The 14,086-nt window shown below is 43.4% G+C and overlaps 1 protein-coding gene across 1 annotated transcript; it reads left to right on the forward strand.

Annotated features, from left to right (window-relative positions):
* Positions 1-653: 653 nt before the first annotated feature.
* On the forward strand, positions 654-13,484 carry otomp (otolith matrix protein; the record flags this gene model as incomplete). Its single annotated transcript, XM_080784346.1, has 9 exons — positions 654-732; positions 1,357-1,493; positions 2,671-2,773; positions 2,954-3,139; positions 3,826-4,000; positions 5,387-5,454; positions 6,716-6,900; positions 11,733-11,904; positions 13,309-13,484. 9 exons carry the CDS (start codon positions 654-656, stop codon positions 13,317-13,319), a joined length of 1,116 nt encoding a protein of 371 aa, XP_080640472.1. The 3' UTR covers positions 13,320-13,484.
* Between the last annotated feature and the right edge of the window lie 602 nt (positions 13,485-14,086).

Raw genomic sequence — 14,086 nt, forward strand, 5'->3', positions numbered from 1 at the left:
TGCGTTTGTGTGCTTGAGTGTGCAAGAAGAAGCAGATTTGTATCAAGTAGCCGATATGTTTTCCTCTACTCCTGGGTTCCATGGTGCTGAACAATAGCTACTGCTGTTTGTCCGTGCCTGCTGGTCTTCGGTCTCCAGTGAGTCGGAGCCGAACCAGCCGGTATCCATTTGCCAGGAACACTACTTCAGCACAGAGACACATTGTCTGCAGCTTTTTAATTAAAGACCCTGGGCCTATGCTCCATGCCAGGTGACCTGAAGCGCTCCAACCCTACATGTGCCTGCCCTTACTCTCCACAACATCGAGGGATAAGTCCCAGGGGATAATTGGAGGGAGAAATGCTATATGGCTATCATGAGACGGATGAGAGATAATCTACCGAAGAGTTTGCAGACTTAAAGGAAGAGGAGGGGGGCGGCAGAATAATGTAGTGTTTTATTCTCAACCTACTTGTCTCATATTCGCCTGCCCTCGCCCTCCCTCTCTCTCTCTCTCTCTCTCTCTCTCTCTCTCTCTCTCTCTCTCTCTCACCTCAAATCCTATCCAAGTTATAAGAAGGGTTTGAAGAGTGAATGATTTTTTTCTGCACTAAAATCCACCTGTTAGTCCACTGTATCATATAGAGGTTGAGTGGTTTCCCATCAGAGTCAACATGGAGCCTCTAGAGAGAGGTTTATCGGTTGCTCTTCTCCTTCTCTCCGTTATCTGCATTTCCACTCAGAAATCAACCGGTAAGTCTGACTTGTCTCGACGTCTAAATGTAGAATAGGTAACTCGCTTAGCTACATGGTCTACAGTAAAATGCATAGCTACATCATTACATCAGCATGTAAAGGCAGCAGTCTTTTCCTTTATTTATTTATTTTTAAGTTTTTTTTGTGTGACTTTTGCCTTTATTTTATAATTGTTATGGAGGGACAGACAGTAGGCTGACAGGAAATGGGGAGAGAGATGGGGGGAAGACATGCAGTAAAGGCCGTTGGGATCGGGAGTCGAACCCACGGCACACTGCCAGACTGGGTTACCAGCCAAGGTGCCTGGACAACTGAGCCATGGCACAGGCCAATGTGCTTTCCTTTTTTAACATTTGTTTCTATCAATGTAATCCATCATCAATGTCATACTGTGGTGATGTAAAAAGTAAATAAAATATACTTGGCTATATACCGTATATAACATGTTAGTTTTAACATGTTAATTCTTTATTGAGATGTCCGGCATTGTCTGATGTTCTCCATTTGGCATTTACTGTACCATAATTATAACCATTTTCTTTATATTTACATAATACAATGTATGTTCAAATAGTATTCATTCTTGTCCGTACTTTACTTTCTGCTTTACCTTCCTTTCAGTGACCTGGTGTGTGGTTTCCGATGCAGAAGAGCAGAAGTGTTTGGATCTAGCCGGGAATGCCACAGCTCAAAATATCAGGGGAACACTGCTTTGTGTCCGGGGACACAACGCCAGAGACTGCATAGTTAAAATCAAGGTAGGTGAAGTAACATGGCGGAGAAAGGTTCACTGATTTATATCTAGTTGCGTGCCAGTGTCGCACACAAACATTGCAGATAAAAGCTCACAACACAGCACAACATAATACATACACATAGTGAGCTTGTAGATCTGCTATTACACCTACGCTCAACTTTAGGGCTACTTTATCCCTAAACTACTGTTTTTCAAAATGGTAAAAAAAGAAAAAGAAAAAAAGAGTAGTTTAGGGATAAGGGGTTTATCATGGACGAAAATAGAGCCCTAATCTGTTTTAAGATTACAACAAATAACATTATTTATTTGATTAGGCTACTCAAAGAAATAAATCTAAATCAATTACTTTTGTATTACCTGCCGCAATGGTGTTTTTAATAATCAGCTAGAAATTCAATTATGGAGCACTGTATATAATCTCACAATCTCACAATGCATTTTGCTTTCTCAAATACTGTAAAACAATGCATTTAGAAACCACCTATTTCACTGAGCTGTAGTTTCAAATTGTTTGGTCATTCAAACAAGTATAGGCTATAAATGAATATTTTAATTTCTACACGAATATGAAAGGAGAAAAAATGGAAATACAGCATACTGTCACAATCAGTATGTTTCGGATTTTGTTTCAAAACTGTCTTTTCTCTAATTGCTAAATATATAATGTAATCATGATAGATATCATGACAATAACCTTTAATTAGGGTTGTCCCTATTGTATCACCTAATCGGAAATCGGGGCCGATCACGCCATTTTCAAATTATCGGAATCGGATCGTGAGAAAAAAAACAGGACATCAATATTATATCCATATCATGATATTATCATATTAGACTGGATATTGTCTGTAATTTTGGATATTGTACTATTGTGATATGGCATAAGTGTTCTATAAAAATAAATATCAGATCCGGAAAAACCGGTATCAGCAGATACTCAAAATCAAATGATCAGAATCGGATCGGGAGCAAAAAAACCTGATCCGGACATCCCTATACTTTAATACACGATTGTGATCTACAGTACATGTAATTACATGTAATACTCCTTGGAAGGTGATTTAGGTATCTGTGGCAAAGGACCTTTAGGACTATGGCTACTATCGGACTAAAATTGATTCATGGTGTGCAGTACTTTATGTAGATATTCTGTGAATATGTATTCATTTATCTATCAGAATGGGACAGCAGATGCTGCCACCATGTTTGCAGATGATATCTATGCTGCTGGCCTATGTCATGGCCTGGAGCTGGCTGCAGGAGAGTCCCACAATGGAGAGGGTGAGTATAAGCCGACCGATGTTATTATAGTTTTGTAATTTTAATTAATTTGACCATTAATTCATTTTCAATTTCGGTCCCCTCGTTTTTCATCCTTGCATTTTATACACCTACTTCCCACTCTCATGCATGCTATTCTCTTTTTTTCCTTCCTCCTACTGCTACTGCTACTGCAACTAGATGGTATCAGCTATTACGTGGTGGCACTGGCCCGTCGTTCCTCATCAGACCTATCCCTGCTGGAGATGCATGAGCGGAGCTCCTGTCACCCTGGGATTCGCACCACGGTGGGGTGGACAGTTCCTATCGGCTACCTGGTCAACACGTCCCAGATCAGTGTTGGAGAGCAATGCAACTTACCCAGAGGTGAGAAGAAAGGAAAATAATTATGTGTGTAGTGCTCACTCATGCATGCTTATTTTGTAAGGGGGGGGGGGGGGGGGGGCACAGAGATTGAGAGCAATGAGAAAAACAGAAAAATAAACATGTCAAAGAAAATGTTATATAACTTGTGCTTGTGTGTACACAGTAGCCTATACATACAGTATACTGTATTTTCTTATACAGTAGGTACACATGCATGTACATCAGGGGTGGGGAAAAGAGAACTTGGGCAACTGACTGCAGCAAAAGTTAAACGGGGGAGTGGAGGGGACAATACAATACAATGGGTGGCAAGAGAAGTGGCCTGATTATAATGCACTAAATGCAGTACAGTATATCTTCTGTAGAGATGGGTGTGTGTGTGTGTGTGTGTGTGTGTGTGTGTGTGTGTGTGTGTGTGTGTGTGTGTGTGTGTGTGCGTGCGTGCCTGCCTGCGTGCGTGTGACAGCGTGCGTGCGTGCGTGCGTGCGTGCTGTTCATATTTTTAAGTATCTGTGTTATGCTTTGAATCGCATACATGTTGCATCAATGTCGCTGTTCTCTTCTTTTGTTGTGTATTATCTACGTAAATGCTTGTATGCCTGGATGAATGATTAATTTTCCAAGGGGGATGAATAAACTGTCTGTCTGTCTGTCTGTCTGTCTGTCTGTCTGTTCTCATTCACCAGATGTGGGGGAGTTCTTTGGCTATAGCTGCGTGCCAGGGATCAAGGAGGCACAGCATGACCCCAGAGGCAACAACCCCAAGAACCTGTGTGAGGCCTGCATTGGAGATGAGAACGACAGACACATCTGTGTCAACAATCACAGAGAGAGACACTACGGGGAAGCAGGGGCGCTGAGGTACAGAATGGAGTAGTAAGATCTTCATCATCATTTGCACACACAGCAGGGAGCCAGTGGTGCAGAAACAACCCCCCAGACAGCTCATTCACTGCATACATTTAACCAGAGGTTATACTGTACAAATGGATTTTTATAGGAAGAGTGTCCCTGGCAACAGTATCCAAGGTGACGATTCAGAAAGCCTCCCTTTTGAGGAGCAGTGAATCTACTGTACTGTATATCACCTGCTCTAAATGGCAGCTGGACATTGGTCAAGGTCACATTATGAAAGTCCTCATGAAAATCCTTAGTTTAACTCAGAGAGATTAATAATGGACTCAAATGGACAAATACACTTACATTTTATCCATTTTTCATGAACAAACTAAAACAAAAAACACACAAAAGACAACAGACAAACAAATGGACATAATATGTTGCCAGACATCTTCTTGTGAATTATAGAATTTAAAAAAAGATAAATGTTGTTGAATATTAATAGGAGATTACACACAGACAGTATATTTCTGGGAATATAAAAAAATAAAAAAATATATACATACATATACACAGTTGCTGTATCATAGGCTATTTTTGATTGCTTTTCTATTTTTAACTGCTTGACATGAACTGTAATGTTAGATTTGGCTAATTGTTTATCGCCTAATAGCTTGTATTGGGATATCCTTAACAGCTTGTATTGGGATATCCTGTTCATATATTTATTTGGCTTTCCATTTGGCTTCTGTATTATTATCACACCATAAAGTCACAAATCTAAGTTGGGCGGCATAAGTATTATCTCTGAGATTTGGTAATGACATGCCTCCCTTTTCTTTTTAGTCAGCAATAATGTTGCATATTTAATTTCTTTGGTTTTCTGCCATTCCAAATGAATCGTGATATTAATTTATCCCACTCATTGAATTTGTATGGAACGTTATCTGGTAGAGACACAAACAGGTATAAGAGTCTTAGTTTCAATAGTTTCAATTCTTGAACTAAAGTTTAGGGGGAGTACAGACCAGTTCATATTTATAGGCCAGTTTGGGTACATATTTGGGTACAGATTTATTGTATTTGAGGAAGGTGGGCCACTGGATTCCTAAAAGCTCTCTGGTCCTGATGTTGCATTATATTCTCAAATCTTTGTTTTTAGAGGCTTGGAAGATGACCTTTGTAAGCCAGTCCACAAACACATTTGATCATACAATATAAACGATATTGGGGTTGGAGCAAGAGATACAGTATTCCCTTTTATTGTGCAAGATTTGCCAATGATGGATGATCAAAGGAGTGATGCATCCTATCCTACATGTGGGAACATTATACTGTAGCAGTGTAGCTGTCTTTTAAGGAGCCTAACTCTTATTTAGAAAACATGTGTTTGATATTTTCCTGCAGGTGTGTGGCTGAGAACCTGGGTGACGTAGCCTTTGTCAAACACACGACGCTCTTTGAAAACATGGACGGTCAGTGTTTACTGCAGCATTACATTATGTTTAAGTCTAACTTTCAATCTATACATTTTATAAATTGCCCAGTCCCCACCATCTAGTTTCTTGTGCTTTCACATACCCTGTGAACTGAAGTAAAGCTTAAAAAAATAAAATACAAATTCCAAGCTTAACCAATGGAGATGGGCAATGGATATGTACAGTACAAGCTCTAAACAACACAGAAAATAAATTAGACCCGCAGTCAGAAATGTACCATAATATTTTCAACAAAGATTATTGGCAACAATCCTTAGAGCAATAGCTGTTCACAAATTGTAGTGTGACTATAGCTGAGGGAACATACTGTAGGTACGCTCCCCACTGTGACCAACAGGGAACACTGCTAGTTCTTATTAGGACACAGGGTGTCAGTGTTTCATAACGTTTCTCCAGTCTGGACTCCACATTACACTGAACTGATGATGAGCCTCTCATCATTATCTTTGTGTATGTGTAGCCTGTATCTGTATGCCTTTGAGACAGAGATAGGGACATTTTGAGCGAGGGCGAGAAAAGAAAGAAAGAAAGAAAGAAAGAAAGAAAGAGCGATAGAGAGGAAGAAAGGAAGAAAGAGGGGCGCGAACGAGACGTGCAGACAGCTCGGTCAACCAACGGACTGCCCTAATTCCCTTTTTCGCTACATCTGCTCTTCCGCTTTGGGCAACATCCAAAATTAATGGCGATCATTATCGTGGTCACAATACAGACTCTGGTCTTCACAGCTGAGAGGGAGCAGCCGTAGGCAATCTCCACAAGCAGCGCAGTTGTTAAACCAACCATGCTTTCTCATATGGCCACAAATGTCCACACACATTCAAATCTACAGTGATAATTTAACTCTGACTGTACAAATATAACCAAATGGACCCATGTTACGAAGGGACAAATGAACACTGCGGATTCTACTACTGTGCAGTCACAACAGAGAATCTGTTCAACTTCTGTTGTTTTGAGGTTTCTTAGTAAGATCTAATGTACTGTAGACCCCCCCCCACCCCAACACGCACGCATGCTCACTTTATTCGTCTAATGACTTGCGCAACTTTTCTTTTTTGCAAATGAAAACAGGAAATATGCTATAGATTTTCTCTTGTGGCTTTGTCGTCCTATTTCCTTTAAATAAGTTCCGACAGTGCATTTTTTGTGTCCTCGCTCACTCGCTCAGGGCTTCTAATGGGTTCCATAAAAAATAAAAAATATTTAATAGCCTCGTTCTTCTTCTCTGTCACCTAAGGTAAGAACCAGGAATCATGGGCCCTGGACCTGGAGTTGGAGGACTTGATGCTGTTGTGCACAGACGGAACCGATGCTGCCCCTGACGAGCATGAGAGATGCCACCTGGCAGCTGTGCCCGCTAACGCTGTGGTGGTGCGCATGGAGGACAAGTGTAGGGTCTGGAAATACCTGGAACGCTTACAGGTGGGTGTGGGCAGAGACTGATCGATCAGGGAAAAGTACTGTGGTATCACGGGTGAGGAGAAATTACTTCACCCAGCAGATGATATGACGAGGTGTGGGGATGTTAGAGGTTAAGTAACTTTTTCAGGGACAATTCGAATTCACACTGGGTGAGTCGAGGTGAACCAGTGACCTTTTAATTCCCACACGGCCTGGAATCAACTGGTCCCAAAAAAGATTGCCCTCAGCCATCAAATTAGTAATTTGATGAATTCAGAATTTTCTCTCAATTCTATTGAGAGAAAATTAGAGGAGGTCCCATACACAGGAAAACATTACAGTACATGCTGGCCAAGTATATAGGCTTTGGCCTGCGTGTTCATGACGACCTTTGCTGCATGTCTCTCCCCTCTCTCCCTCCGTCTTTCCTGTCTCTCTTCACTTGATACTGTCAATAATGGCAGAAAAGCCAAAAACAAATCTACAGTGCAGAGACAGTACACAATAGACAATACAAACATATACAGATACAGTTAGCCTGCTCATCCTCCCCCATCCCCCCCAACTCTTTTTAGATAAATAAATTGTGAATACAGTACAATGACTTGTATACAGGTCAGAAATAAACAGTAGTACAGGCAGTGTTAGTAGCATGAACAGGTTGTTTTGAGGTGTGAATGCAAGGAAGTCCTGAAGCGGCCAGGAGAGGTAACAGATCTGAGAGAAAGAGGAAGAATGTTCCAGGCAAATTGGGCTTTGTAGTGGAATGACCTGTGTTCAGATTCAGAAAATATTATTTTGGGAATAGTAAAGTAGGCATGTTGTGTATGTCTAAGTGGGTATAGGGATGTATATAATACCAGTGACTGTTTCAAGTATGGAGGGCAGTTAAGGACAAGGTGCACACATTTAAAGAGAAATTGGTACCAGTGAAATTGTCTTCTTGCCTTAGGCTGCAGCCAATAAAGTGAACAGTTGTGTAATACATTGGTGAATCAGACAGGGTTCTTCAAGTAGTTCTTGGAATACTTTGTTTGGTATATAGGCCTACATGTTTTATTAACATGAAGTGAGTGACTGGCGAAACTAGACTACTTGATTCAGCATTAATGTGGGTCTCAAAACGAATGACCAATAATCAAATCACCCTCCCACAGGTCAGAGTGTGATTGGCGTTAACTACATGAAATCAGCATGCAACTGCAATTTATTCTTGTTCACGGACAACTCAGCTCTCCTGGTTTCCAGGTTGTCCAGGTTGTCCAGGTTGTCATTGCACCTGGACAAAACTGAATCCATTCTTTTTGGGTCTAGTTACTCTAGTATCAACCTTATTAAGTCCCCGGGCTTCACAATTAGAGTCGGTGACAACTCAATATATGTAGTCACACAAGTAAGGATGAGGTGACTTATTTATGTTGCAGGATGGTTTGTAGTGAGGAGGAGAGTTTCATTGTTTGGTTTTCATGATCTTAAATGGCTTAGTTCCCACATACTTAATTATTTGTCCAGAGTAAGGGAATGGGGGATGCTTGCTCATGGGTTTGATATTGTTCCCTTAAGGGTAAGAATGAGTTTTATTACACATACTACACTCACATACACACTGTCACTACTTGGAATGCTCTGTCAGCATATCTGAAATCCCCGAATTCCCTTCCAAAGTTTAAAACTGATCTTAAATCATGGCTTAATTTAAATACTAATTGGGCTTAACCCCTGGCTGGACTGCTCCTTGGCTATAGATGGCTCACTATCTCTGTGTGCCTCTGTTAATTCACCTGTCCTGTGTGTTGTTGTGTACTTATGTTTGTGTTTTATGGTTGTTTGTGTTGGGTGTTGTATGTCTCATATAGTGGACCACAACAAGTCATAACATTGTGACACTGTTGTTTTTTAAATTCAGTCAGGGTTACTAGAGCTAGAGCTCAAGCACGGATCCTGTGGCTATTACTTTCATCTCCTCTCCACGCTAGACCATTGCTAGTGTTCAAATATACGTAACCGTACATTGGAATATATTCTGGCTAAGTGGGACTTGGAGCGATGGGTACGATTCACGACCTAAAATTGAATTATACCTAGTTCAGCTCATGATGTGGTATTATTAACACCGTGGGTGCATATCTGTGAAAGGCAGATAAATTGCATTGAGGATATAAGGCGTGTGTGTGTGTGTGTGTGTGTGTGTGTGTGTGTGTGTGTGTGTGTGTGAGCGCACATGCATGCGTGCGCATGTGCACGTATCTACCGGAGTGAGTGCCTATACAGTTTGTGCACAGGTATAATGTCCCGGTATGTATACTTGCGTGTGTCTATCCCATATCTATGTTAAGCCTTTGTTATCGATCAAGACGTGTCAGAGAACACATGTATTTACAGTGAAGTATTCCATGCTGCCTAAACAGCCATCCGTCTCCCTTACTGGATGTGTAGGAGATGCCAGGATGACTGATGTGTCCTCTGCCTCTCACCCACAGAGGTGATGAACACTGATGCCTGCAACCGTGCTCCACGAGCATCACATGTGCATTTGCAACACAGACAGACATTAATGTGGCCATTAATGAACAACAACACAGACAAACACAAGTTCAACTGTGTGTACACACACACACACACACACGCGCGCACACACTTTGTCAGGGATGTCGTCACGCCTACCTAGTTGTGACGTCATCCCCTCCTTATATAAGGCATCCACGCCAGCACCAGTCTCTGTCCGATCATTATTTGTCAACCTTGTCTGTATTGAGATTCTAATTCTAAACCTGCAATTTAATCATTCTTAACTTGCTCCCAAAACTGAAGAACATCAAGACCACAACTATCCAACATCAAGATAACAACTCCTTGATAAGTTGTTAAGGTCAGCACTTTCCGCGCTTGCGACCAAGACCTCCTCCATCCTTACAGAATGATCGGACCATTATTTGGTCGCAGCGGAAAAGATGTCTCTGAAAAAAAATCTATGCCCCTACCATGCCTTCCCCTACCATGTACCCCACCCTCGGACAGGCCGACTAAGGACTAAGGACCCAAGGCCAAGTCCAGGTCCTTCAGGCCAGACTGGGAACCACTGAAGGCCAAGTCCAGGTCCTTCAGGCCAGACTGGGAACCACTGAAGGCCAAGTCCAGGTCCTTCAGGCCAGACTGGGAACCACTGAAGGCCAAGTCCAGGTCCTTCAGGCCAGACTGGGAACCACTGAAGGTTCCCAATCCATGTACCACCCAACCCATCCAATCCAATCCAATCCAATCCAATCCAATCCAATCCAACCCTATCCACGTCTTCCTGCCGAGCACCCGGACCCACCTCCACCAAGGAGATCGTTCGGTTTCCTCACACCGCCCTTCAACATTGTTTTCGACGGGAAGTCGGGGAGTTTCTCCCATTTTCTCACCAAATTCAATCTGTTGTTGGACGTCGAAGGCCTCGTGCCTGACTCATCGAAGCGTGGATACCTCTTCATGAGTCTGTCCGGAACTTTCCAGCCACTTTCCAACTTTCCAGCCATGTCCATGTCCGTCAGGCCAGACTGGGTTCCACTGAGGGCCAAGTCCATGTCCTTCAGGCCAGACTGGGTTGCACTGAAGGCCAAGTCCATGTCCTTGAACTACAGCTCCCAAGAGAATGCTATATAGAGTCTGGAACTACAGCTCCCAAGAGAGTGCTATATAGAGTCTGGAACTCTCATGGCTCACTATTCAGCCTCTCATGGCTCACTATTCAGCCCCTCATGGCTCACTATTCAGCCTCTCATGGCTCACTACTCAGCCTCTCATGGCTCACTATTCAGCCTCTCATGGCTCACTATTCAGCCCCTCATGGCTCACTATTCAGCCTCTCATGGCTCACTACTCAGCCTCTCATGGCTCACTATTCAGCCTCTCATGGCTCACTATTCAGCCTCTCATGGCTCACTATTCAGCCTCTCATGGCTCACTATTCAGCCCCTCATGGCTCACTATTCAGCCTCTCATGGCTCACTACTCAGCCTCTCATGGCTCACTATTCAGCCTCTCATGGCTCACTATTCAGCCTCTCATGGCTCACTATTCAGCCTCTCATGGCTCACTATTCAGCCTCTCATGGCTTTCCATTCCACTCCACTCCACTCCACTCCACTCTACTTCAGATTCGCCCGGATCTTTCCAGCCACCCTGGGCAATTCCAGCCTTCCGGCTTGGACTACAGACCCTCTCCTTACTCGACGAGCAAATCGAGGCGCACAAGCACTTTGTTTACGCGCGGACGCGTTCCTCTAGGGGGGGAACTTTCCAGCCACTTTCCAACTTTCCAGCCATGTCCATGTCCTTCAGGCCAGACTGGGTTCCACTGAAGGCCAAGTCCATGTCCTTCAGGCCAGACTGGGTACCACTGAAGGCCAAGGTCCTACAGACCCTCTCCTTACTCGACGAGCATGTCGAGGCGCTCAAGCACCTTGTTTACGCGCGGACGCGTTCCTCGAGGGGGGGGGTACTGTCAGGGATGTCGTCACGCCTACCTAGTTGTGACGTCATCCCCTCCTTATATAAGGCATCCACGCCAGCACCAGTCTCTGTCCGATCATTATTTGTCAACCTTGTCTGTATTGAGATTCTAATTCTAAACCTGCAATTTAATCATTCTTAACTTGCTCCCAAAACTGAAGAACATCAAGACCACAACTATCCAACATCAAGATAACAACTCCTTGATAAGTTGTTAAGGTCAGCACTTTCCGCGCTTGCGACCAAGACCTCCTCCATCCTTACACACTTGTATGTATGCACACTACAGTGCTCCGACACACACCCACGTACTAACATATTGTACATACCATCAATCTCTCTCTCTCTCTCTGCTGTAGAATGCATTTGGTAATGCATCTGAGGGTTTCAACATGTTCAGCTCAGCAGGCTACAGTGAATCAGATCTTCTCTTCAGTGATTCCACCCACCACATGCTGAGGGTTCTGGGTAGCTACACCTCATGGCTGGGCCCCACTTATACCACAGCGCTGCAAGCCTTCGAGTGTGAGGGTAAGAAAGACAGACAGACAGACAGACAGACGGACGGACGGACGGACGGACGGACGGACGGACGGACAGACGGACAGACGGACGGACGGACGCTCTTAAATAGAATACAGAGAGAACAGTGTAGTGCCTCAACAAACAAGGATACCAGGTGAACAATGAACCTAGCATCTGTCTAATAACAAAAAAAAATAATTAAAATGAGCAGCAATGGTAAGTAGAAGGCACAATAAATAACAATAGAAAAGTTTAGATAGATGTCAGGCCTGAGATTGGTAAGTCGGGGTTCGATCCCCAGTCGGGTCATACCAACTACTATAAAGATGAGACCCAATGCCTCCCTGCTTGGCACTCAGCATCAAGGGGCAAGTCCCTGCGACATATTAGCGTCATGTCCAGGGGGTGTACTTGTACAGTAATAATAATGAATTGCATTTTTATAGCGCTTTTCCAAGCTGCCTCACGCTACAGAAACAGAAGAATAGGCTCCTGCCCTATGGGCCTCATTGCTCAGCAAGACTTACTTTTATTACATAGATATGAAATATATGGAGAGATGAGAGATGTATTTATATAAAGTACACTTCAAATGTAATGCAGACCTGATCGCATTTCAATTCATGGTTCTTTACTTGCAATTCAATTCAAAATTAGTTTGCAGTATTTTGATCCTTTTCAACGCAGAATAAGTTCTCACTCGAGGAACTAATTTACCCAGTATTTGTGGAATATAATGTAGATTATACAACAGGTCATTTAGACAGAGGAAGCAATCTAATTGGTTGAAACAGCTTTCTATAGCTTAAACCATGATAATGGCACGGCTAATCAAAACAAAGAATTCAGCCGTGCTTTTCTCTCCATTTGTGGTCATAGTGGCTATATCTGTAATTGGAAAAAAATTATCTTAGTTTGCAATATTACACTCAAGGGTGTTCTTTATCATCATTAATGCACACCTGCGGTGCCGTAGGAACCTCACCCTGTGGGCGAGTTCCAAAAGGTATCGCAGATAAAGAACACCCTCGGGTGTAATATTGCTTAAGTAGTGTGAGAATGCGAATGATTCACAAAAGCAGTTATATCAATGTCAAATTGAGGTGGTTGAAGGTTAATATTAAAGCATCACAATGCGTTAATGCATTTCTCCACCCCAAATATACAGTAAATACATAATCACATAAAGACAATATTTGGTGTATACTGTACAGTAGGCCTACTATTATGCTTGTGCGTGCCATGGATGGATGTGTGTAACCGTGCTAGTGTGTGCAAGTGTGCGCAAGTGTGTGTGCATGCATGTATGGGCACGTTCGCGCGTGAGTGTTTGTGGTGCGTGCGACCGTGCGTGTGTCCGTGTATCCGCTGCAGCTGTTCTCATTATTCTGTTCTCTCTCCCTCCGACAGGCTTCTGCTGATAGAACAAGAGGAGGACATCCAGCGCATCAACTTCCATCTCATCCCTCCATCCCCGCTCTTCTCTCGTTCTGCCTCCCATCCCAGCCATCTGTGTCCCTTTTCTGATTCCATCTCAACGTCTCGCGTCAGCCCATGCTATACATCCCCTCACCACCACCACCACCACCACCCCATCCGGCCACCCACCCCCCATGCTATGCTTTTGTGTGTGTGTGTGTGTGTGTGTGTGTGTGTGTGTGTGTGTGTGTGTTCACTCCATGCCTGTCGTTTTGTCTCTCTCTCTCTCCCTTCCTCCAACCTTCGTCCAGTATTACAGTATGGTTGTTTGGGAAAACGACTAATGGGATGGTGGTGCAGTGGCGGTGGAGACGGGTGGAAAATATGCCCCTGGAAGTTCAGCTCGTAACACGCCACCAAACAGCCACCCACACGGGCGTTCGGAAAATGCCACCTGGCCGAAGGATAGGTTGAAGAATTGTGAATAGAAGAGTAGTACATAGTATCCTATTTCTCACACGAATCGCTGTATGTCCCATTCTTTAAAAAAAACTAAAGAAACAATTAAGGGCTTTGATTACTGAAAATGAAACGGCCTCTAAAGTAGTGAAGTAGTTGACACAGACTTCCATAGAGGAAGCTGATATCCTAGCCTGTTGGTTGGCTGGAAAATGGTGCTCTCTCTCCTTGGCTTGTTGCTCTAGTCTAAAGCTCTCTCCTTCTGCCCTCCACTGGGACGCTCTCTGGCTGCTGGTATTTACTCTGTGCT

Source organism: Protomyctophum bolini (assembly GCF_963924005.1).
Source record: "Protomyctophum bolini genome assembly, chromosome: 15".
Lineage (NCBI taxonomy): Eukaryota > Metazoa > Chordata > Actinopteri > Myctophiformes > Myctophidae > Protomyctophum > Protomyctophum bolini.